This window comes from Pinus tabuliformis, chromosome 8 (genome assembly GCF_031772625.1).
Source record: "Pinus tabuliformis cultivar Carrire ecotype Pingquan chromosome 8, CPIR1, whole genome shotgun sequence".
In the NCBI taxonomy this organism is placed as follows: domain Eukaryota; kingdom Viridiplantae; phylum Streptophyta; class Pinopsida; order Pinales; family Pinaceae; genus Pinus; species Pinus tabuliformis.
Window position 1 is genome coordinate 58318323 of NC_142294.1, and position 25105 is coordinate 58343427.

The following is a 25105-nucleotide window of genomic DNA, read 5'->3' on the forward strand; positions in this document are numbered from 1 at the left end:
CTTCTAATCTAAAATTTGTTTGTAATCAAATGTTTCTGAATTTTCTCAATTTGTCTCCACTGCATGTCGGATGTACTATTGGCCCATAGTTCACAACCATAGAGAATCACCGGAATCACTAGAAGCCCAAAAAGAGTTTGAGTGGTTTTTCAGTGCCATAACTCTGCCTCTTTACACTTATTTTGAGAAGCATCAAATGCTTTCCAACTCCCCAAAGTTTTTTTCTTTCTACAACCATTCCAGCTTAGATTTTTGTTGAAGTCAATTCTGAGGTATTTGTAATCTGCAACTTCTTCCAAAATGTTGCCTTCAAAGTAGAACTTATGTTGGTTATGTTTTCTTTTCTTAGAGAAGACCACTACTTTCGTTTTGCTAATATGGACTTGCATCCTCACACTTCTACAAAAATGCTCAAGGGATAACAAGTGCTCTTGCAAACCATGAGTCTATTTAACAATCAGAATAAGGTCATTTGCATACAAAAGAAGCCTTATAACAAACTTGCCCAAATAGATACCATCACCCCCTTGTGAATTTAACCACTCCTCAAGCTTGTCGATATATAAACCAAGAAGGGTAGGAGACAGTGGGCAAACTTGCTTGACCCCGATATCGCTTCTAAAACTTTCAGAAATACCTGTTGAAGTTCTAATTTTGACTTTCACCTCTTCATACAGCCTATGCACAACTGCTCTCAAATGTTCAAGAACCCCAAGTTCCTACATTCTGTGCCAAAGCTTATCCCTAAGAACCGAGTCAAACGCTTTTTTGAAATCAACAAAGCAACAAAAGACTTCTTCCTTTTTCTCCCAAACTTTTTCAATGATGTGCCTTAAAGTTATACAATGATCAACTGTGGAATGTTTAGGTCTAAAACATGTTTTCTCTTTAGCACACTTATCTCTTTCTTCTTCCCACTTGCTAATTTTGTTTTCTAGCATGCTTCCAAATAGCTTTGCAAACAAAGGGTTTATCATGATGGTCCTATAATTGGAGGGATTATTGACGTCACCACTCTTGAAAAGAGGTATTGCCAAACTAGTTGTCCAATCTGTGGGGAGCCCTTGTTGTATGATGTTGTTGAATATTCTTGTAATGTGAGGTGCAAGAATATTTGAGCCCCACTTTAGATATTATGCTTGGAGTTTAGTTAAGTCTTTTGCTTTTCCAACACCCAACTTCTTAATACCCATCTCTACCTCTTGTACCGTGAAGAGTTCAGTATCAGTGTTGACCAATGGGGGAGGGTCAACCTTAGGAACCTGCACATAGAGTTGTCTTGCATAATCAAACCATTTAAAAGCTATCAAATTATTTCCAATTTGTATCTTTTTCGGTTGGAGCTCCTTCCAAAATAATTTGGGATTATTTTTCCCAAGGAAGATTAGTTCTTCCCTCCTTGAAACCATGAAATCATCCTTTTTCTTAATTAATAACTGTTTGTAAGCTTTGAGCTCTATGTTATCCTTGTTTGACTCTTTCCACATTCTCCTTGCCTCTTTCCATTCCTTGTCAAACCAAGCATTAACCAGAAAGCAATTTATTTTAGACTTCTTAATTTTTGCTCTTTTGCACTTTGCAAGTGCGCATTGAATTAAATGTGTTAATTCATGACTATGAACGCTGTGAATTGTAATTTTCTCCTTCTCAAAGAGCCTCTCTAGCGTCATTTGGAAGGTATTACAATTTTCTGGGGTTAAAAGAATTCTGTCCTGTGGGAGATTTTGTTGGACACGCTGAATTTTGTACTCTAATTGTTTCTTTCCAATCTAAGAGAAACATAAATAAATTGGTTTGCGATATGATTTCACGTCCCACAGCTGATCTCCAATCAAAACCTCCTCCATTTTCTCACACAAACAATGCAAGAAAATTACATAATCTACCATACTTGCTCCATTGTAAGTATTACAAGTGAAATTACTGGGCTTTGCCCATCTAGTCAAGCCATTACAAATGACTAAATCAAAGGCCCCACATAGAGTAAGCAATTGTTCACCAAAGAGATTGTAGCCCTTGTCCTCTGAAATTCTTTCCCACTAATGATTACTTTCCTTTGTAAGCCAAATAGGGTCACAATCATCTTTACAACAAAGAATGCTAGCTTGCTCACTTGCAATCCTAGCATTGAAATCACCCACTATAAGGACTTCACCTAGCTGCGAATATGTTGCAATATCCTCTTTTAAGGTTGTAAATGGATCTTTGTGGTTAAGCCCTTTACCTTTGTAGATTTTTTAAACCTGCGACGCAAAATTGCATGCTGCAATTCTAATGTGGTTTCCATTTTCTGATATTTTAAACCAAATGAATTGCTTATTTGAGTCTTCTTTTTCTAACTGAATGAGACAACCTTCTTTCTCCCTTACTAAAACCATGATACCCCCGTGCCCTTTGCCATTCCCTGTTGCCTTGTTCCACAGTGCCATATTCCAGTATCATTCAAGCAGAGGTGCCAAATTATGTCTCTATCTTCCGCAACAAGCCCTAACCTAGGTCCTCATCTCCATGGGTAACCTCTGCAGTTCCAACAAACTAATCTTAAGGAAACTTGGGTATGATTTGATTGCTACTTATTTTGACATGAAAGACTCACATTTGAGTCCTTGTCCCTGCTTTCCCATACTAACCTTGCTTTCTGATTTCTTGTTGAAGAGTTTGTTGCCTCTTCTTTATTACCATCTTGCTCCTCTGTTTTGGAAGGAGGTCCAAATCGTTCTATCACAACTTTGCCTTTATAAATCCATGCCCTCTTGCCTTCATCTCTTGCTGCCCTAACCTTTAAAATTTTCTCCCTTCTTTTTTCCTGTTGTTTTACAGTTAAATCTTCTTCTAGGGAAAAAAGAAAACCCCTCAAAAGATGTTTCTTGCTTGGAATGATATATTTATCATGCAAGCTAGGCATAATGCCCACCCTCCATGCTTGGCATATTTGTCCTTGCCATAACAACTTGTCTTTCAATATGCCTCTTGCAAGGTCAAGAGTACATTCATTTTTCCCATAGTCTTTCACCCCTTTAATAATTATGTTTGCTATCCTATTTTGTCTTTCCTTGCCTTCACTATCTTGCATGTTGTCAACTTGAATATTTGTTTCTCCTTACTTATTAGGAGAATTGATAATAACTTAAGCGCAAGTTTTAGAAACTTCGGTGGAATCTCCTTTCATTTCTTCTCTTGCGTAAATGTATCGTAGATGTTAAGCACAAAATTGAGATACTATTTTATATTTGGATTTTACAAATTTTATCACAAAAATACAAAAACGGATAAGTTATTTGAACTTAATAATAAATTGTTTCAAAAAAAAATCTCTTATTAACTTTTTGTTTTATAAAGTCAATTAATTTATTTTTTTAAAAATGAGTTCTAAAAGACCAAAAACAAACTAATATTGCGGGAGAATCTATTTTCGCTACAAGTAGTTATCACTTTCCTTGTGAGGTTTGAACTTGAGACTTAATAGAGACTATACCACACACAAACCAACACCTCATACATTAAACTCATATATTTAATACTCAAAAATATGTCTCCTTCCAATTACTAGCAAAGAAGAATTCTCCACCCTAATATGATAGAGATGTTGTAATGTTTAATATTTTAACTTGATCAAAATAAAATAAGATTAAAACTAAAATTTAAAAAAATAAATAAAATAATAATTATAATTATCAATCAAATTAAATAAAACTAAAAAATACATAAGATTAATAATTATATTTATAGAAAGATCAAATATCTTGATGCAAACTTCTTTTAGAATGAAAAGTGATTTATTCCATCTCCACACTTGTAAATCGAAAGTTAAAATAGATCTAAACTAGCTTTTTAATAATAATAATAATCTAATTTGGATAAGAATGACACTAAAATAATGTACCTCTTGCTTGTAGAAAAAGACATTTTCATTTGTTTATACATGAAAGATCAAATATCTTATGCAAACTTATTTTAGAGTGAAAAGTGATTTATTCCCTCTCCACACTAGTAAATCCAAAGTTAAAATAGATCTAAGCTAGTTTTTTTAAAATAATAATAATCTAATTTGGATAAGAATGACACTAAAATGATGTACCCCTTGCTTGTAGAAAAAGACATTTTTATTTGCTTATACACTCTAAGATCAAATACGCAAACTTATTTTAGAGTGAAAAGTGATTTATTCTCTCTCCACACTTGTAAATCCAAAGTTAAAATAGATCTAAACTAGGTTTTCAATAATAATAATAATAATCTAATTTGGATAAAAATGATACTAAAATGATGTACCTTTTGCTTGTAGAAAAAGACATTTTTATTTGTTTATACACGAAAGATCAAATATCTTGATGCAAATGCAAACTTCTTTTAGAGTGAAAAGTGATTTATTCCCTCTCCACATTGGTAAATCCAAAGTTAAAATAGATCTAAGCTAATTTTAAATAATAATAATAATAATAATCTAATTTGGATAAGAATGACACTAAAATGATGTACCCCTCCTTGTAGAAAAAGACATTTTTATTTGTTTATACACTCTAAGATCAAATATCTTGATGCAAACTTCTTTTGGAGTGAAAAGTGATTTATTCCCTCTCCACGCTTGTAAATCCAAAGTTGAAATAGATCTAAACTAGTTTTTTAATAAAAATAATAATCTAATTTGGATAAGAATGACACTAAAATGACGTACCGCTTGCTTGTAGTAAAAGACATTTTTATTTGTTTATACACAAAAGATCAAATATCTTGATGCAAACTTCTTTTAGAGTGAAAAGTGATTTATTCCCTCACCGCACTTGTAAATCCAAAGTTAAAATAGATCTAAGCTAGCTTTTAAATAACAATAATAATCTAATTTGAATAAAAATGACACTAAAATGTACCCTGTAGAAAAGACATTTTTATTTGTTTATACACTATTCTCTTAAGAATAAAAACACATTCTAAATTTTAACTTAATTTATAAACTCTTAAAAATAAAACCATATTCTTAACCATCCAATCCACTTAAACAAAATATAGCATTTATATAAAACTTAGAAAAAGAAAATATACCATTTATATAAAACTTTAAAAATACCCTCTATACAAATTTTAAAAAATAATCTAACAATAAAACCAAACTTATTAGCAATTAGATTAAGCACTTTTCTCAAAAGTTATCAAAACAAGAACAAGTGAAACCGGCGAAAGATATAACGGAGTTGAAGCACTGATCGATTAGAAATAATTTAAAATATCCGATATAGATCACACATCGCACATCGATATAATTCTAAACCATTTAAAATATTCGATATAGATACACACATCGATATAATTCTAAACCATTAAACACCAAATATTTAAATTCTTTCCAACAAAAAAAGGAAAACAAGTTTTTGGGTACACGATGCGCGCAGATGGAACCCGTTTTTCCGACGAAATTCGAATCATCCGAACCACCGGTAAAACTTGGCCAGTCCGGGACGAAACCAGCCCACTGATCCTGTTAGGCAGCCTGTTTAGCCCCTCTCCAATGTGAACTGGTCTGGACCGGCTGTTTCCAGTCCAGTCCAACCACAATTCGAATATACACCGACTCATCTAGTTGGAATTGCACTTATTAGTACAATAAATTAGCATGTAACCATCCATCGTATTCAGCAATATAGGGGAGTTGTATCCTGGACTCCAACGGTGTGAGAGAATTTCTGGTCTTCTCTGCTTACGAGAGAGAAAGTTAATTTCGTGTAAACTTCCATCTTCGAGTACAAGAATATCAGAAAGAGAGATTTTGATTTTTTTTTGTTTATAATTTTGTGATTGAATTACTTTCAAATGGATTTCCAATTAATTGAACCTGTGACAAGGAGCTTCATAAATTTATTTTATTTTTAGTTATGGATTTGGTAAGTTATTGGAATGATCTAAGCTAAAGGAGCTTCATAAATTTATTTTATTTTTTGTTATGGATTTGGTAAGTTATTGGAATGATCTAAGCTAACCCAGGATTAAACCTGCTGGCTACCACTATAACCAAAGAGCTCAACAATTTTTTAATAAAAGAAATACCTAGTTGAGAAAGGCCAAGCGCGAGAACAAACTGCCCCACCCAAATAAGTACTCTCCTCGTCCAGGGTTGTTGGGAAGGAAAAATGCTACGCTTCTATGTTAATTCAAGTTGCAATATAAACATTTTATGGATTACATTTCTTTGACAATACAGGTGCTACCCTCGAATATGGGGAGGAAAAAGTTGGAATCATGAAGGAAAAAAAAAAAAAAAATCTCTGAGGTTTCCTTGTAACAACTTTAAGCATAGCTGTATCTATCCAATCAGTCTCCCAGCGAAGGACACCATTCCTTATTTTGCAGAACTCACAACGCAGATAGTTCAACTTCTTGGGTGGCAGGGCGGTAAGCTACAAAGGTACCATCATTTGCAAAAGAACCAGGATTGAAGCAAGTGACCCCTGTGTACTTGAATGCTTTCTGTTCAGACTTATCTGCTAATACTATCTGCCAAGATAAAGAATCGACGTGTTAAGTTCATATTCATTCGATAAGAAACAAGACAAAGGAGAACTATCATTTCAATATGCATGTCAGAAAGAAATGGTACTGAACTGCACTATGCTGGTTTTTATGGTCAAGTATACAAAACATCGCCTTACAAGTACCCAACCCCAACATTTTCTAGTATCGTCCTTCTTAGACTTTAAATGTTTGAATCTTGAAGGAATTGATAAGGGCGGGCAGACAACTGTACTTACATGCAATTAGGGCTACTGTATACAAGGTACATACTGAATGCATTAGATACAGAAGCACTCTTCTAAAGCTACATATTAATCTCCATAAGCATAAGTGGGCACACATATGCAATCTAACTTGAGGCATACAAAAAACCATTACAAGGATGCTTGGTAGAATGCCAAACTTCTCTAGAACAAGACCAAAGCCTTAAGGCCAGGTCTGTTGCACACTAAACTAGGACAATAATATGATGCTTACCAAGTACGCCAACCACCATATCTCAATTATCATCCTATTAGATAGTGTAAGCCACATTGCAAAACATCAGAAGAAAATGTAACCATATACAGCTAAGTTACACACCGGCATATGTATTAGTTGATATTTGGCCACTATTTCTTTGGAAAGGCATACACAAATTAATGACATGTGGCACTCATATTCCTCGATGTCAGTGCACCAGCAAGTTTGTTTTTGTACAGTAAAAATATCGTAGTGCACATCCATTCAGTTATCTATGGAGTTCAGAGAAAACAATGTACCGTGTGTGGTGTGGGGTACAAACGCAAACAATGGTCATAATTCCAGATAATAGGTTGCACCGTGAGAGGCAATGGGCAAAGATGACTTTGATGAGTTACCGTGGCGACCAACTGCTAGTCAAACATGACAAGCCACAAAAAAAGCAGTAAGATTCTGTGGTTATTAAACTAATAACCAAATTACGGGCATTTAATATTTAAATAAGGAAAAGAAGCATACATGTTCAAAAGGCTCATTTGTTTCCTCTGATGAAGGAGGGATTAGACAGGAACGACGCATCCGATATAACATATCCTGCCGGAACAGGACAATCTCCTGTGTGTAGAATTTAATTCTGGCCATAAATCAAGTTAATAGTTGTCATTTAAATCTTCATATCACGTATAAAACATAATAACTGATTTATATATTTCCCCCCTCAACTGAATAAGAAAAAGCGAACTGAATTACCTGCAAGGATTGCTGGAGAAGATAGCATTCGGAACATGCTTAGTAACCTCTTCAGAAAAATACTTCAGCAAAGAACACCTAGGAAGCACATTTGCTGGACCTACAGACAAGAAACATTGCTTTTGCTAGATCAATAGAATTGCTTTAGGTATAAAACAAGCTTGGTAGAGAGCAGAAAAGATTACAAACTAAAAACCAAAATAGAAATTCAAGTATTTCAACGACCTATCTATAGCTAAAAAGCAGGAGAAAAGAAAAATAGTGTAAGGAAAGGTAATACAAGTCTTCAGCTAATCATATATTCAAAGCTAAGGAGTAAAATTCTTATATGATCAGATCATAGCATGAAGTTTATGGACCATGGAGAAATCAACATAAAAATTAAGTAGGTGATATTAATCTAAAAAGTTAAATAGACAATGTGAGTCTTCGTATGACTACATGGAAAAATGCACTCTTACAAAATTTTCGTGCCTTACCAGCATCATCAGGACCTGGTATAAATAAGAACCGGCTCCCTTCTTTTAAGCGGGGATGTTCAGCAATAATTGATCCGAGCTTACCAAATTGTGTTCTGATCAAATTATCAGTATTTGTTGTACAGTTAGTTTCACCAAAGTTTATTATTTACCAGAAAAACTTGTTCGTTGAATTTCACAACTATGAATGAATTCAGTAGCAATCCAAATATATATGAATTGAATTCAGCATTTTAAAACCTGTAGGCACTCACCGAAGCTCTGGAAACGCATGGAAAGCAAGATTGCATGGTCGAGAGCAAAAGTTTCCCATGAGAACAAACAAAGAAGGTACAATTTCCACCGATTCATATCCATTCAAAACTGTGGTTAGCTTTTCCATGGTCTTTTCTACAGTGAACCATCAATCCATCAGCTTTCTCTGACTCTCAAAAAAAGAATTGGATCTTGTTTGAAACAAACTTAAGGAGAAAAAGGATTACCTCTGCACTGTCAACCCAAACATCAGAAAGAATGACAAACATGTCATTCAATGCCTTCTGTTCCATATCAGTGAATCTGATCTGCATGCAGTAAAAGAAACAAATAGCAGCTTGAACTTTAAATGAACAACTATTTACTAGTTTCAATTAGTTGAATCTCAATGCATAGATAAAATAGGCCCATCAGAGTAATCAAAATATTTAGCTGCTTGTATGCCAGCAAATTCCAAAAGGATACAGTTTCCTCTGTTGTCAGATTCCCACCCCCAAAGAAATCAAGACCTGCTGTTACTGAAAGAGATACATCGCGATTCTCTAATGGTGGAAAACCACATGTATGAACCTAAAATCCATACAAAGAAATATATGATTGCTGATTAGTTTCTAGTAGCAGTAATTTCTTGCTCCTGGACTAAAAAAAATTAACATACATGCAGCTACAAGATAAAAAATAAAGTGAGAATTTATTGACATGTACAAATGACCAAAATGGTTAAGGGGGTAAGTGAAAATTAGCAAGGGAGGCAAAAGAGACAGAATCTGGCTAAATCTTTATTCTACGTATATTAGAATTCCAGGAATGAGAAGAAACAACAGCACTTGCTCATGCATCTACAGCTCTCTAATGTAAAGAAACAGAGGCAGAGTGGCAGCACTTAAAATAGCAATATACATTGATTGTAGGAAGAGAACTAAATTATCTGAGGGGGATACATGCACTTATATACGTCTCAAGAGACCTTACATTTCAAATCGTTGATTGGCACCTATATAGTATAAACCCTGTGCATCAATCATCTAACTTATTCAACTTTTTACTTGATACCTATATTCCCCATGTATCTAGACATATGTCACATTTATTACAACAACCCCTGCTAACATTTGGCCGTTACATTCCAACATGTAAAACTAAATTCAGGGACAGAAGAACCTAATAATGTGAATATGGGAACCTATTAAAATCTAAAGTTTATATAGCCTGTTGTTAAGAGTTTCATGGAATGTATATATAGTTTTGCATAAATATATAACAAAGGGATCCTTTCCGAGATTTCCCAATACAGAATTAAATTCCCTAACACATTCTTTGGGAAGCTGCCCGTAAGTCCTTTCCACACAAAATCCACTATCTTAGACCCCATCACTCTCTCTTGAGTGGGATACATGCACATATTTAGGTCTCAATTGACATTACATTTCAAATCGTCGCTTGGCACCTACAGAGTGTCGACATCATCTAACTTATTTGACTTCTTGCTTGACACCTAATTTGTTGAATTTTCTATGATAGAAACTGATCTTCTAATCTGATAATTGCTTTCCAATGATTGTTCGATCAAGTTAACTTATGTCACATGTATCATTAAGGAATTAAACATAGAAAATATCAACAATAATACAATGATAACAGTAGGATCATAAAAAGACAGCCAAGCAACAAAGAGACAACAAATTTACCCTGGGAAAACCCAACCTTGGGAAAAACCCAGCAAACTTTTCTTTTTAGGAGAAATTATTCTTTAGCAATAATTACAATTCAAAATTATTCTAGGAATCTGTGCCAAAATCCAGGTCAAAGATACCAGTCAAACCTGGTCAAAATATCAGCCAGTCAATGCTGGTCAAACCCTTCAAAATAATCACTTCTGGTCAACTTTTAGCCTAGTCAATAGTCTCCTGCAGTCAACTTTGGGTCTGTGGTTGACCCCTGCAGTCAACTCAGACCTGCAGTTGACTTCATGCAGTCCAACCCATGTTCAACCCTGTGGTCAAAGCTCAGTCAAACTTCCCTCTCTGCGGTAAAACAGTCCATATTTTTTATCAAACATGACCTCTTTTCTTGGTCAAATTCAACCTGTAACTTCAGTCAAAGTCAGCCACAAATTCAGTCAAATGAGCAGGTCAACGTTGGTCAAATAGCAGCTTCAAACTTCAGATTTCCTCTCCTTGCATGTGTGGATCAGAACAGAAGAGACCGATGTAATGTCCGAATTGATCAAAATGGAGGAGGTCACCTTGTATTTATGCTAGACAAATGGGATGGACTTTGACCAAGGGACACACCCATTCACTTGTGGAGCCGACTTGATTTTTGGGGCCTACATGAAGCCCAAAATAATAATTTTAACTTTTCATTTTGTACAATTTTCTTTGGCCAACTTGGGAGGCCTTTTGGCATGCAAGAATACCTCCCGATGCTACAAAAAAACAACATAAGTCACTATATATCTAGACATATGTGTTTTTGAGAAGCGATAGGTATTCTCGCATGCCTAAGTCGGCCTAGAAGACTTATGAAAACTTGAAATAAAATTTGATTTTTGGAGCGTCAAGTCAGCCCGAATCATGAACGAGTGTGTCCCTTGGGTTATTTCACACCCATTCGACAAGTATAAATATATGATGTGATGCTTCATTCTCTCATTAACGAAATGCAAGTTTGAGAACTGTTTTCAGAGGTTATCCTTTCTACTTTCTTTTATCCAGTGTTCCACGGGGACTCGCCCCCCCCCCGAGGGGTCTAGTTTCCTCGCTCCCCCACGCTCCAGGGACTTGGGGACGAGTAGGGGACATTTCCCCACGCTCCCAAAATGGAGGAAACTCGGGGGGACGTGCCAGGAAAACGTTTCCCTTCCCTGAGGGGACGTTTCCCCACGCTCCCAAAAAAATGGCCTTGCTTATAGTTTATGATTTAATAGACCTAAAGTGGTACAAAGCTACTCATGTTCTGTATGGGGATAACGTCTTGTGCTGTCTTTTGGTTTCAACAAGCGTTATTTTAGAGGGTCAGTATCATGGAAATTTGCTGGACCATATAGCACGTACATGAATTTTCCCTTTTAAAACTTCTCCTTTTTTCTCAAGTGATGGCTGGATTACAGTGGGGAGATAACTGGAGTGACAGGCAAAGAATATGAGACATTCAATTTGTGTTTTTAATTTGCATGACATTTGACATACAAACTATGGAAGCAGCACCTATGTCATGTGGGAAATAATTGGGTGGACTATAGACTAACATGCGTTTACTGCAAGCATGAGAAAATACTATGGGCAACAAGAAATCTCAAGAACTGTCGTTATATATGAATTTATACAGTTACAAAATTTACACAGAGCACAGTAGCTCAACTTGAATTCTCAGGTCTGAAAATTATTTTCACCCCTGAAATACACTGCTAGTTTGAAGTTTGAACTGCATGGCATTGCTCTAATAAGGTAGACAAATTATTCATGCCATCGTTGGTCACCCAAGTTGGTTCGCAAATGGTCATCCTACAGCCAATGTCATTTGATAGTAAACTATCAGAAACTCTTTCATGTGATCTTCTCATCTCTCCTGGAACTAAAACTCTTCTTTCAACATATGGTGTACTGTCTATATTATATATAATATAACAAACTTTCTAGCTGTTGGATCCAATACAGCGGGACAACCCATTGTAGTTGCCCCTTCTACTGCCAATGCAGTGTTCCTGATCTGTTCATTTACCTTTTCATAGAATTCAGTGGCTACCTTATCAAGCTGAAGCTCTCCCTCTGTTTGACCAAAACCTAAATTAGAATTTGACCAAGCTGAATTAGAATTTTAAATTTATTATTTTATATGATATTATAAATTTGGATAATGTCAAATGATATTCATATCAATGATCATACTTTGCAGCTTTTCAATTCAAACCAAATTGTCACAGTGGACTCAATTAATAAATTATATTTTATATTATAAATTTTTAAGACCCTGACGCTCCCCCATGTTTCCTAAAAAATGGTAGGGAGCTTTTGCATAGGCTGCTCCTGCGCCCCCTCGCTCCCTCGCCCCCTCGTCCCAGAACCTTGGTGGAACATTGCTTTTATCTCTCTCTCTTCGCCACATGTGGAGAAAGAAGACTGAGTTTATCAGTTGTTTAACCGAGTGATTTGACTGGGCGTTGACCATAGAACAGGTCGGGTTTCATCATAGAACAAGGCAAAGTTGACCGCAGGCCATTAACCACAGGGCCAAATTTGACCAAGCTGAAGTTTGATTGTAGATTTGATTTTTGGCTGCTTTACCAGCATTGACTTGCTGGAGTTTCGACCATATTTGATTTGTAAACCTTGCTCAAGAATAATTTCTCCTAAATAAAAGTTGTTGGGTTTTCTCCCAATGTTGGGTTTCCCAAGGTAAAATTTGTTGTCTCTATTGTGCATGGTTGTCTTTCTATAATATTCATTGTTTCCACTACATTTACTGTTGAGATTTTCCAAGTGTAATTATTCAAATGATAATAGTGGCAGAAAATACTAGTTGGAAATCATTAGGAGTAATTATCTAGCAAAAAATCATATTCTACTATACAGCTTGTAGAAAATTCAACAATATGTGCCAAATTTATTTACAACGCTTGCTAACTAAATTTAGGGACAGAGGAACCTGACAATGCGAATATGGGACTTCTATAAAATTGTGACATATCGCCTTTATCCTTAGCTCCTACTAAGGGTAGAAGGAGGCAATTGACCTGATCACCAAATTTCATTTATAGGAATGGGGTCTAAATTTTTCTATCTTTTTCATCTACCTCAGAACTTAAAATGGATGACACTATTGCATCCATCTCGTTGAGACCTTTCCAACAATATAAAATTTGTTTCAATCCGTCTCTTGGATCAAAAGATATGGTCGTTCAAAGTCCGACTTATCTGGTCTCTCCACGCCATCTAACCTGCCATGCGGCTGCCCAAGTCATAGCCATGTCTCCATCCACCTGGCAATTCTACCCTAACTGCCAACCCGTTCATGTCTGTGACAAGTTTTAACTCTTTATCCATTGAGCGTACATACATACATACATACATACATACATACATATATATAAGCGTGAGACCCTGCCCTTATGATCCTTACAACTGTCGTACAGGCCCACCTTTCCAACTCACCCCAAGGATAAAATCCCAGCGGCATCCCCTACAGTCCCCAATCAAAACTTTTGAGGAAGAATGGCCAAGGTTACGTGCCAATCCTCGGCATTCAATCATAATTCAACATGAAGGCTAGGCCTCCCCCTTGGCTTATGTGTAGTCTCACTCACATCACACAGCTCTTGACCCCATCAAACAAGCCCCACAAGTGCCATGTCACCCTGGGACTAAAATATCGAGACCTTCTACCATTCCTCCTTCCAAAATCTCCAGGGTCTAATGTCCTACGTGACATCACTAGTCCCAAATGTCGAGGTGTCGTCATCTTTTGTCACGCCTTCCCCACATCAAGTGCCACGTAATTGTGGATCCCATTGAAGACTCTAGGCCCCTTGAAAATCACATCATTCTCGTCATATGGGAAATGTGGCGTTTTCCAGAGTCTTTCACCAAGCGTTGATAGTGGCCCCACTGCCACATCATCCCAGCAAATAAACCCAGTGAAATCAGACCATTCCTCTACTTGGAACTTCCAGGGTAGTTCTTCCAGTGTCCATCCAAGGGCATCAAAACTTCCACAATATCCAATGGCTTCGTTCCTTCCAGCTTGAGTACCCTCGGTCACCACACTAGGCCATATGATCAGACAAGGAGCCCACTCCTCACTCCTTGCTCCTTTGGGCCTTGACTTCCATCTTTTGCGACATAAACCTTTATGAGTTTATGGTTTGGACTCTTCCACCCTCGGTGTTTGGTTACCGTGCCCACACACATGGCTAACACGACTTGCTAAATGGGCCCTTCATGTCTTAAGATTTAGCGCCCCCCCCGCCCACCCCACTCCCCCTCCCACGGCTTGGTTCCATTCGAATACATATAAATATAGTGATAAACCTCTTTTAGAGTTATATGTCCTGAGCTTAAACAATGTGCGCCTATACAGTACTCAAGCTATCCTTCCAGACTTCATATATATGTGTGTGTGTGTGTGTGTGTGAAAATTTCATCTATCACAACAACTGGAAATTATTTTTCTAATTGTTATTTTGTTTAACAATTTATCTGTTGTTTGCTACGACAAATATCAAATAACTCATACTTTGATTTTCACAAATAAATTGCAGAAAATAATAGCGTTGGAAACTGAGAAAATTATACCGCACACATATAAAAACCACACCGTTATTTTTGGACAACTGTCCCCGGAAAAACCCAACTTGGGAAAACTGGTGCAGCAGCTAAGGGTTTTTATTATTAAGCAACATTGAATTATGAGTACAATCTATGGATGCCCAACTAGCAATCCAAACAGTAAGAAAATCTGGCCAAAAATTTTTAAGGGAATTTCCCTTCTTCCACAAGCAACATCAACACAACTTCCCTTCAAAAAAATTGCCCACTTGGACCCTTTGCGCAGACCCTTAGACATCTAAGCACGAAACTTCCTCTGATGAAGTCGTTATGCCTGTCTCTGTTGAGGAAATTGATTCTCTGACCCTCTAGAAGACTTTCCTGGCCTCTGGAAGCTGAATCGATTTTTCCTCGAGCAAAATCAAATTGCTTTTCTGAAACAATTGTGTAGTCCTCTACGCCGCCTCACAAGGATTGCTGCCTCTCCAGATCTGGAAAACTTCCTCTAGACCACAATCTTTGCCCCTCACTGTCTCTACTTCCTCACTGAAGCTCGAACTTTCCAGTAACTGACTATTGCCACTCTGGAATGTAAAAATTTCTGTTTTCCCACCCCGGTTTTCAGTTTCTCCTTATTTCTCTCATGTAGTTAAATGCCCATTCCCATAACCATACATTTAACAGACTGAAAAAAAATAAATATTGCTGACAACACAAATTCTGGAAATTTTTCAGAATGCTGGAAATTGCAGAATTAAAAATCAGCAATTAAAAACAGCCATTAAAACACATTAAAACACTGATATTTTTGGTCAACTTGACCCTGGAAAAACCCCCTACAACTCTTGGGGAAAACCAGTTTGAGAGCTCTTCTTTATTTCTGAAAATTGTCTTTTTACAGTGAGAATTACTCAGCAAAAAATCAGCAAGCAAATTTACAACTTATCTCCTTTCCCGTGCCTCACAGCAATCTGGAAATTACAGCAAACAGGACAGCAATAAATGCTGTACGACCTCCGTTTTGTGTGCAGAAAAATCAGCAAACTGCTCCTCGATTTTTGTGCAAAAATCTGCCTTTCACTATGTGCTGAATCAGCTGTACAAATCTGCTCAACTGCTGCCTAGGAATGTGTGCCAAGCTGCTGTCTCCTTCTCCTCCCTGCTCAGAAATCTCTCTTGCTCTCTTGCTCTCCTTCTCCCAATCTGCTCATGAAAGAATGAATGACCTTTTCCTCATTTTCCTCCTTTAATATAACTCCAAGTGACTTTTGGGTGATCCAAGTGACTTTTGGGTGATCTCTAAATCCAATGGCTGAAATAGATTTAGATCAATGGTTGAGATTAAATGCTCATTTAAATCTCACTTTCTATTTTTTAATTCACCCCACTTTAATAAAGACCCACTTAGTCATTTATTTCCAAAGTCACTTTTCCTTTCTAATTTTTCATTGACTTTATAAAAGTCACTTTAAAATTAGACTTAATAACTTTATCACTTAAAGTCACTTTTAAATTAGATTTAACTTTATAAAATTATAAAGTCACTTTAGGAGAAAAATTAAATTCTTTTGGACACTTTTCCCTAGGCCAAAGATCAAAGCCTAAGGGAACCACCTGTCCTCCGGTACCAAATTTCAACACTCCCTCTTACCGAGGAAGGTGTTCCTCACCACACCCATCTTGTCTCTGAAGTAGACATGCTTGCCCCGTGGTAAGGCTTTGGTAAGGATATCTGCAACCTGCTCGTCAGTGGAAATATACTCAAGCTTCACAGCTCCCTTCTGAACATAGTCTCTGATGAAATGATATCTGATCCCGATATGCTTTGACCTGTCATGAAATACTGGATTCTCCGTGAGTTTAATGCAACTCTGATTATCACAGTAAATCACTGAAGGTCTCAACGGCTGACCAAATAAGCCAAACAACATCTTGCGAAGCCAGATAGCCCCACAACTAGCTAGACTGGCTGCCATATACTCTGCTTCCGCTGAACTCAGTGCTACTGACTGCTGCTTCCGGCTGAACCATGACACTACTGCTGAACCCAACCCAAACAACACCCTGAAGTGCTCTTCCTATCAGAAGCACAACCTGCCCAATCAGAATCAGTGTATCCTGCCAATCTCACTCCATCTCCCTGCCTGTAGTCCAGACCATAATCCACTGTCCCCCGCAAGTACCGCAAAATGTGTTTTGCAGCCACCCAGTGAACCTTCCTAGGCTCACACATAAACTGACTCATCGTGTTGACTGTAAAACAGATATCTGGTCTAGTGTTGACCAAATACATCAAGGAACCAATCAGCTGCCTGTATAATGTGGGATCCACCAACTCGGAATCCGAAGCATGAAGCTTCTTCCAGTTGGTGATCATCGGTGTCGACATGGGTCTACAATCCTCCATGTGGAATCTGCTAAGGATGTCCACAATATACTTCCCCTGCCCCAGGAAGAAATGCCCCTCCTCCTGCCACACCTCCAAACCCAAAAAGTAATGCATCAAGCCGATGTCCTTCATCTCAAACTCCGCCGCAAGATCTCCCTTGCAGTGCTCTATGAGTCTCTCTGCACCTGTAATGATCAAGTCATCCACATACAGCGCCAGAATGAGAGGCTCCTCACCAATCACAATAAAGTAAAGGTTCGGATCTGCCTCACTCTTTGTGAAACCCATCCCCTGCAAGTATGCATCTATCCTGGAGTACCAAGCTCTGGGAGCTTGCTTCAGGCCATAAAGGGCCTTCTTCAATCTGCACACATGGGACTCCTTCCCATGCACCTCAAAGCCCTGTGGCTGCTCAATGTACACCTCCTCCTGTATGAAGCCATTGAGAAATGCGGTCTTCACATCCATCTGGTGGATCTTCCAACCCATCTCTGCTGCTATCGATATAATGGAGCGGATCGAAGTATATCGAGCCACGGGAGCGAAGGTCTCCTCATAATCAACTCCCTCTACCTGGGAGAACCCTCTAGCCACAAACCTCGCTTTGAATTTCTCAATGCTGCCATCTGCAGCATGCTTTACCTTGTAAAGCCATCTGGAAGTAACCACGGATTTGCCCTCAGGCCTCGGCACCACCTCCCAAACATCATTCTTCATGATAGAAGAATACTCCTCCTGCATGGCCTCTCTCCAGACCTGCTGGCTAGCTGCCTCCTCATAGCTAGAAGGCTCAGAGTCAAGGATGCTGGTAACCATCGCCATATAACTACAAAACCTCTCAGGTGGTCTACTCTCTCTGACCGGCCTCTTCGGCTCAGCAACAGATGTGGCATCTCTCAAGGTGTCCTGAAGCCACTTGGGCTTCCTCTTCCCTGAGCGCACTTCTTCCACCGGAGAATGAAACTCCTCCTCATCATCATCAGTAGCCTGAACTCCTGACTGTCTGTCTGCTGTCCTCCTGCCTGCACCTGAACCTGTAGAAGCTGAGGTACCGTGTGAACTGTCCATCAGTGGACTCCCTAGTGAACTGCTCTGTGAACTGCTCTGCATGCTGCCCGGAGCACCACCCCTCTGGCTCGATGAGCCACTGCTCACTGACGGACCTGACATCCTCATAGATGTACCTCCGGATCCTCCTGATCCCTGCCCACTGGATCCCTGCAACTGACTCAACTGCTGCTGAGGGTCTGGCTGATCCAGATACTCTAACTCCCGTGACCTCCTAAAGGCCCTGTCCTCCTCGAACTTCACATCCCGTCTGACAACAACTCTCCTCTGTGCAGGAATGTAAATCCGAAAGGCCTTTGAGGTCTCACTGTAGCCCACAAAGATACCCTTCTCTGCGGTGGGCTCTAGTTTGGTCCTCTTCTCCTTGGGTATATAGGAGTATGTAATGCATCCAAAGATATGAAGATGACCAAGATCAGGCTTCTTCCCAGAGAAAGCCTCCTCCGGAGTCATGTGCCCCAAGGCACGATGCGGACTCATGTTCTGCAAGTAAACAGCTATGTTGCAGGCCTCTGCCCACAAGAACAATGGCAACCCCTGATCATGTAACATAGCTTTGGCAGCCTCTATGATGGATCTGTTCTTCCTCTCCGCAACCCCGTTCTGCTGGGGGTTGTAAGGAACAGTGAACTCCCTCCTAATGCCTGCCTCCGCACAATAGTCAACAAACTCTCCAAGGGTGTACTCTCCTCCATTGTCCGACCTCAAGGACTTGATCTTTCGGCCTGTCTGTGTCTCCACAAGAGCTCTGAACTCCTGAAACCGCTTGAAGACCTCACTCTTGGTCTTCAAGAAATAAATCCAGGTCCTCCTGGAGTGATCATCAATGAATAAAACATAGTACTCATACCCACTCAAGGAAACATGAGACATCCGACCGCTCACATCGGAATGAATCAAATCAAGTATCCCCGTCGCTCTGCTGTCACTGCTGGGAAAAGGGGATTTGGCAAATTTGCCCATCGCACAACCTCTGCAAGTATCAAAGTGATCAGTACTGAAATCTGGCACACCTGTAGTGATCTCCCGCAATGTCCTCAAGGCTCCATGATACATATGTCCCATCCTGCGATGCCAAATCTCACATAGCTCAGAACTGCTAGCTCTGTTGTCGGTACTACTGCTCAATGCCAAAAGGGGCTGAAATGCAAACTTGTACACCTTTGCATGGCGTACACCTATCACTCTAGCTGAATCAGCTGGAGTGTCCCTGGGATACATCAACACTTGTCCTCCCTTGAACAGTACGTCATATCCTCTGTCCTCCAAAGCTGAGACGGATATGAGGTTCTTCCTCATCCCTGGCACATAAAGAACCTCTGACACCTTCAAGGGAGGTTTGGACTCCCTCTGAAATGTCACTGTCCCCACCCCGACTGCTCTAACAACTCTGTCATCACCGAGTACTACCTCAATATCAGTGCCACTCTCTGAAAGCTCTGAGAAGTACTCACGGACTCCTGTCATGTGACGTGAAGCCCCACTGTCCACATACCAAATACCTGTAGATGCTCCGCTAATCGAGGGAAAAGCATGCTCCCTCTGAACCTGTGTGGCAGGTGATCCTGCACTAGAGGACTCACATGTAGTGAACGCAAACTCCCGGTCAAAACGACCTGCAAAGTCCTCAATCTCAGCTGAAGCTGCCACGTCCTGGTTCTTTCCCTTCTTCTTCTTCTTCTCCGGACACACAACTGCATAGTGTCCCATCTTTTGACAATTCCAACACTTCACCTTGGAATAGTCCTTCTGTGTGTTCCCCGGTTTACCTTTACCTTTGCCTTTGCCCCCACCACTGCTTGTGGAAGCCTGCTTCTTCCCTTTGCCTTTCTTGCCTCCTGCCACCAGTGCTACATCCTCATCCTGCTCAACTGGCTTGGCTGCCCCAAGCTGTCCTTTCCTGATCTCTGTCTGAATGCAATCATCCCAAAAACTCTCCCATGTGGGAAGGGTCTCACGTGCACAAACCCCATCAGCAAAGTTCAACCATGAATGGGGGAGGCCATTCACTGCAATACGCACCAACTCAGTGGATGGAATGGCCTCTCCAATCGCTGCCAACTCATCTCTCACATTGGTAATCTTTGTGAGATATCCAGCTGCACTATCATTACCCATCTTAATGTTCTTCAGCTTCTCCTTCAGGACCATCTTCCGGTTCTCATTGGTACTCTGGTAGAGATTGGACAATGCTGTCCACATCTCATGGGCATTGCTCTTTCCTCTCACATGAGGAATGCAATGGTCTTTGATTCCGTCTAGAATCAGCCTCTTACACTTATTGTTCTTCTTTTTATACTCAGCCAACTGAGTAACATCAGTGGGCACAACAACAGGGTTCTGTGCGGTATGCACCATAATATCCCAGACTTCTGCCTCCTCAAAGATACTCTGCATTCTCTCCTTCCAAACGCTGTAATTTATATGCCCATCCAGCCTATCCTCCACCCTCAATCCCAATGACATCCTGCTGTCCTAAAACTGAAAAATAGCACTGCTGTAGTAAAGATAAAACTGTTGTTTATGAAAAAATCAGCTTGCTGGAATTTTCTGAGTGAAAAATCAGCAACTGTAATTTTTCCTTTTGCTGTCCCAAACTGCCCTTCAGCACTCAAGCTCCGATACCATGTAAAAATTTCTGTTTTCCCACCCCGGTTTTCAGTTTCTCCTTATTTCTCCCATGTAGTTAAATGCCCATTCCCATAACCATACATTTAACAGACTGAAAAAAATAAATATTGCTGAAAACACAAATTCTGGAAATTTTTCAGAATGCTGGAAATTGCAGAATTAAAAATCAGCGATTAAAAACAGCCATTAAAACACATTAAAACACTGATATTTTCGGTCGACTTGACCCTGGAAAAACCCCCTACAACTCTTGGGGAAAACCAGTTTGAGAGCTCTTCTTTATTTCTGAAAATTGTCTTTTTACAGTGAGAATTATTCAGCAAAAAAATCAGCAAGCAAATTTACAACTTATCTCTTTTCCCGTGCCTCACAGCAATCTGGAAATTACAGCAAACAGGACAGCAATAAATGTTGTACAACCTCCGTTTTGTGTGCAGAAAAATCAGCAAACTGCTCCTCGATTTTTGTGCAAAAATCTGCCTTTCACTATGTGCTGAATCAGCTGTACAAATCTGCTCAACTGCTGCCTTGGAATGTGTGCCAAGCTGCTGTCTCCTTCTCCTCCCTGCTCAGAAATCTCTCTTGCTCTCTTGCTCTCCTTCTCCCAATCTGCTCATGAAAGAATGAATGACCTTTTCCTCCTTTAATATAACTCCAAGTGACTTTTGGGTGATCCAAGTGACTTTTGGGTGATCTCTAAATCCAATGGCTGAAATAGATTTAGATCAATGGTTGAAATTAAATGCTCATTTAAATCTCACTTTCTATTTTTTAATTCACCCCACTTTAATAAAGACCCACTTAGTCATTTATTTCCAAAGTCACTTTTCCTTTCTAATTTTTCATTGACTTTATAAAAGTCACTTTAAAATTAGACTTAATAACTTTATCACTTAAAGTCACTTTTAAATTAGATTTAACTTTATAAAATTATAAAGTCACTTTAGGAGAAAAATTAAATTCTTTTGGACACTTTTCCCTAGGCCAAAGATCAAAGCCTAAGGGAACCACCTGTCCTCCGGTACCAAATTTCAACATGGAAAATCGAATTCTCCAAGTGACTCTAGTGTATTCTCCAAGTGTCCATCAACTTCTTCTTATAATCATATGTTGGAGCACCAACGACCAAGATTAAAACTTGTCAACTTTAGGTATGTTCTATGCTAGAGTAATTTATTTAAATTTTCACAGTTAGCAATCACATCAGCATTGAGATAAACTACAGAGAGAACATAAATATAAATCGCAGAAGACATGCCAAGACAAGAGGACACAAGATGTGGCACCAGCCAGGGACAAACCCCACAATGTGTGGGGAAACCCTTGATCAATTCTTCTTTTATTTTCTTCAAAGTTCAGCAGAGAAAGTGAGAGAGATAGTACATTTACATCAGAAGTCAATACTTTGACTTATCTAAATCTAAGCAAAGATCATCTCCTACAACGATGATACATGAGATCAGTTGAAGACATTATGCTTCAATTGATTCTCCTAGGTGACGGCTTCACCTATCCATTTCGTTCATCTGCTGCACCTTACCGTGCAGCACCATCATGTTGCATCATGTATCATCATGTTGCTCATGATTGTTGTGCTGCCCATACATCAAGTTGTCCATGACCTCATACTTCATGCTGCCCATGTGTCGTGCTGCTTCATGATTTCATCATACTGCCCATACTTATGATTACATTTATCATGATACTGTCCATGCTCCATGTATCATACATCATGCTGCTCATAAGGTTGCCCATCATGCTACTCATAATGATTTCATCATACTGCCCATACTTATGATTACATTTATCATGATACTGTCCATGCTCCATGTATCATACATCATGCCGCTCATAAGGCTACCCATCATGCTGCTCATAATGTTGCCCATGCTATCCTTCTGTTCCTTCATAATGGAGTTCATACAATTATCAGCCTTAGCTGCTTGCTATGGCTTGCAGCCTAGCAAAGCAGCTAGGCTATCCTCCACGTAGTCCATTATTTGCTTATCACTGTCAATATGACCAGTGTTCTTCATAACCATGTTGGATCCCATGATGTTGCGTTCCATATATCATGAAGCGTATATATATATATGACTGAGTCTAGTTGACTGTGTTCCATACAGCGTAGCGTCCCATGATTGTTGCATTCCATATATCAGAATGCCCAACGTATCATGACTGTCCAGTGTTTCAACTGCGTGGTATATCTGCATTGATCTGCGTAGAGGTTTCATGACCCAACGTTCTGCGTACGTGTTAATAAATGACTTGACTTCCCAGCATATCATGATCTGCATGTTATATCTGACTGCCCAGCGTAGCGTGGTATATCTGGGTTGATCTGCGTGGAGATTTCATGACCCAACGTTCTGCCTGCGTGTTAGGTCTTTGATGATGCGTCTATATATGTGGTTCCATATTCATATGACTGCGTATAACATGGTTCCATATTGCATATATAACATGATTCCATATAACATGAACAGCATTGGATATATAACATGAACAGCGTTTAATATATGAACAATGTATGACATATAACATGAACAGCGTTGGATATATAACATGAACAGCGTATAATATATGAATGACGTATGATATATAATATGAACAGTGTTGGATATATAACATGAAAATTGTATAGATATATAATATTACGTCTTGCGTTTTCTTCGTAACTACGCTTTATGTCCTACGTTTACTTATATCCCTGCGCCTTTATTCGTAGACGAATACATCTCCATTGCCTGCTAATTCATGACTGCATTCTCCAGTAGGGCATCGTAGATATTAGGGCACTCCTTTTAGATCTCTTCTCCATCAAACCCAAAACAGGATGAAGAGAGATCACGAGAGAGTGAGTGTGTCGAATGACTTAAAGTCTTCTTCTATTTATACTAAAATGTGGAGGATGAATGGACATGACGTATGGGCTTCTTAAGCCTACATAAGATGTTGGTTGGCTAGATAATAAATCCATAATCAAAATAAATTCATATCTCCATAAATACTTATCGGAATCAGATGATCTTTAGATCAATCCTACACTTCCTGGCGAGAGGGGTCCAATAAAAATATCAGCTGTCATAAATGAGCTGACCCACATGGAGTTTGGCCCTAGTTGCCAATTTAACACTCCCTCTCAACTAGGGAGAACTCCATTCGTTGATCCATAAGTCCGACTGTACTATCTTTGCCATCAGTGCCCTGCACTGCTCTGCTGGCTCTTCTTAGCTCTGCTGACTCTGCGCTGCTCTGCTCAACTTTGTTGGCTCTGCTTTACTCTGCTCAGCTCTGCTGGCTCTGCTCAGCTTTGCTGCGTCTGGCTCAGCTCTGCGAGCTCTGCTTTACTTAGCTCTGCTGAACTATGAAGAAGAAGAATTGATCGAGAATGTCTCATACCATTCTCTACTGACCGGAAGTCAGTCTCAGAGTGCATACAACTGCTCCTAGACCAGTCTCAACAGACCCGAAGTCAGCTTCATAGTAAGTACCACTCCTACCACTGGTCCGAGACCAGTATCGCAGTCTCAGAGAGTGTACCACTGGTCCTAGACCAGTGTCAACCAACCTGAAGTCAGCGTCATAGTATGTACCACTCTCACTGGTCCCAGACCAGTACTGAACTGACATGAAGTCAGTCTCAGAGTATGTACCACTGGTCCCAAACCAGTCTCAACCGACCCGAAGTCAGTGTCATAGTATGGTACAACTCCTACCACTAGTCCCAGACCAGTATCATTGATCCCAGATCAATGGAGGTCATTCTAGCGTAGGGAGTATGGTAGATACAACGATGCGCCCATCGGTACTACTATGGTCCCTAACTTCATTTCCCTGCTCATTGATCAGATGAGAGGTACTTCCCATGAGTCCCAGACTGCATGGGTAGGATGCCTCGACAAGGGAACTAATCAATCCTATCCTCACAGGAGAACACATCAATCCTACTACAATCGCCATGGAGAACACATCAATCCAAGCCGCCATGGAGAACACATCAATCCGGGCCTCACAGGAGAACACATCAATCCTGCTACAATCGCCATGGAGAACACATCAATCTTGCTACAATCGCCATGGAGAACACATCAATCCAGGCCTCACAGGAGAACACATCAATCCTGCTACACAGGAGAGCGAATCATCTTGTTCTGCAAGAGAGCGAATCTTGTCTCACAAGAGAGCGAATCATCTTGTCCCACAAGAGAGCGAATCATATTGCTCCAGTGCGCACCACCAGGGGAGGTTGAGTCACCCTATGGTCGTATGTTGCTCCAGTAAGAACCGCAAGCCCC

General features: G+C 39.5%; 1 protein-coding gene across 2 annotated transcripts in view; it reads right to left on the reverse strand.

The window, feature by feature from the left end:
* Positions 1 to 5903: 5903 nt before the first annotated feature.
* The window catches only part of DPB2 (DNA polymerase epsilon subunit B2), a 170629-nt gene continuing 151427 nt past the window's right edge, over positions 5904 to 25105 (reverse strand). Inside the window, exons 6-13 of one of the 2 annotated variants that reach the window (XM_089371755.1) lie at positions 8916 to 9020; positions 8678 to 8758; positions 8450 to 8580; positions 8196 to 8290; positions 7717 to 7816; positions 7486 to 7600; positions 7266 to 7376; positions 5904 to 6486 (exon numbers count right to left, since the gene is read on the reverse strand). In XM_089371755.1, coding sequence (XP_089227881.1) covers positions 6346 to 6486; positions 7266 to 7376; positions 7486 to 7600; positions 7717 to 7816; positions 8196 to 8290; positions 8450 to 8580; positions 8678 to 8758; positions 8916 to 9020 — 879 coding nt within the window. In that variant the 3' untranslated portion in view covers positions 5904 to 6345. The remainder of the gene's footprint in view (positions 6487 to 7265; positions 7377 to 7485; positions 7601 to 7716; positions 7817 to 8195; positions 8291 to 8449; positions 8581 to 8677; positions 8759 to 8915; positions 9021 to 25105) is intronic. The other variant, XM_089371756.1, reaches the window with a different exon arrangement.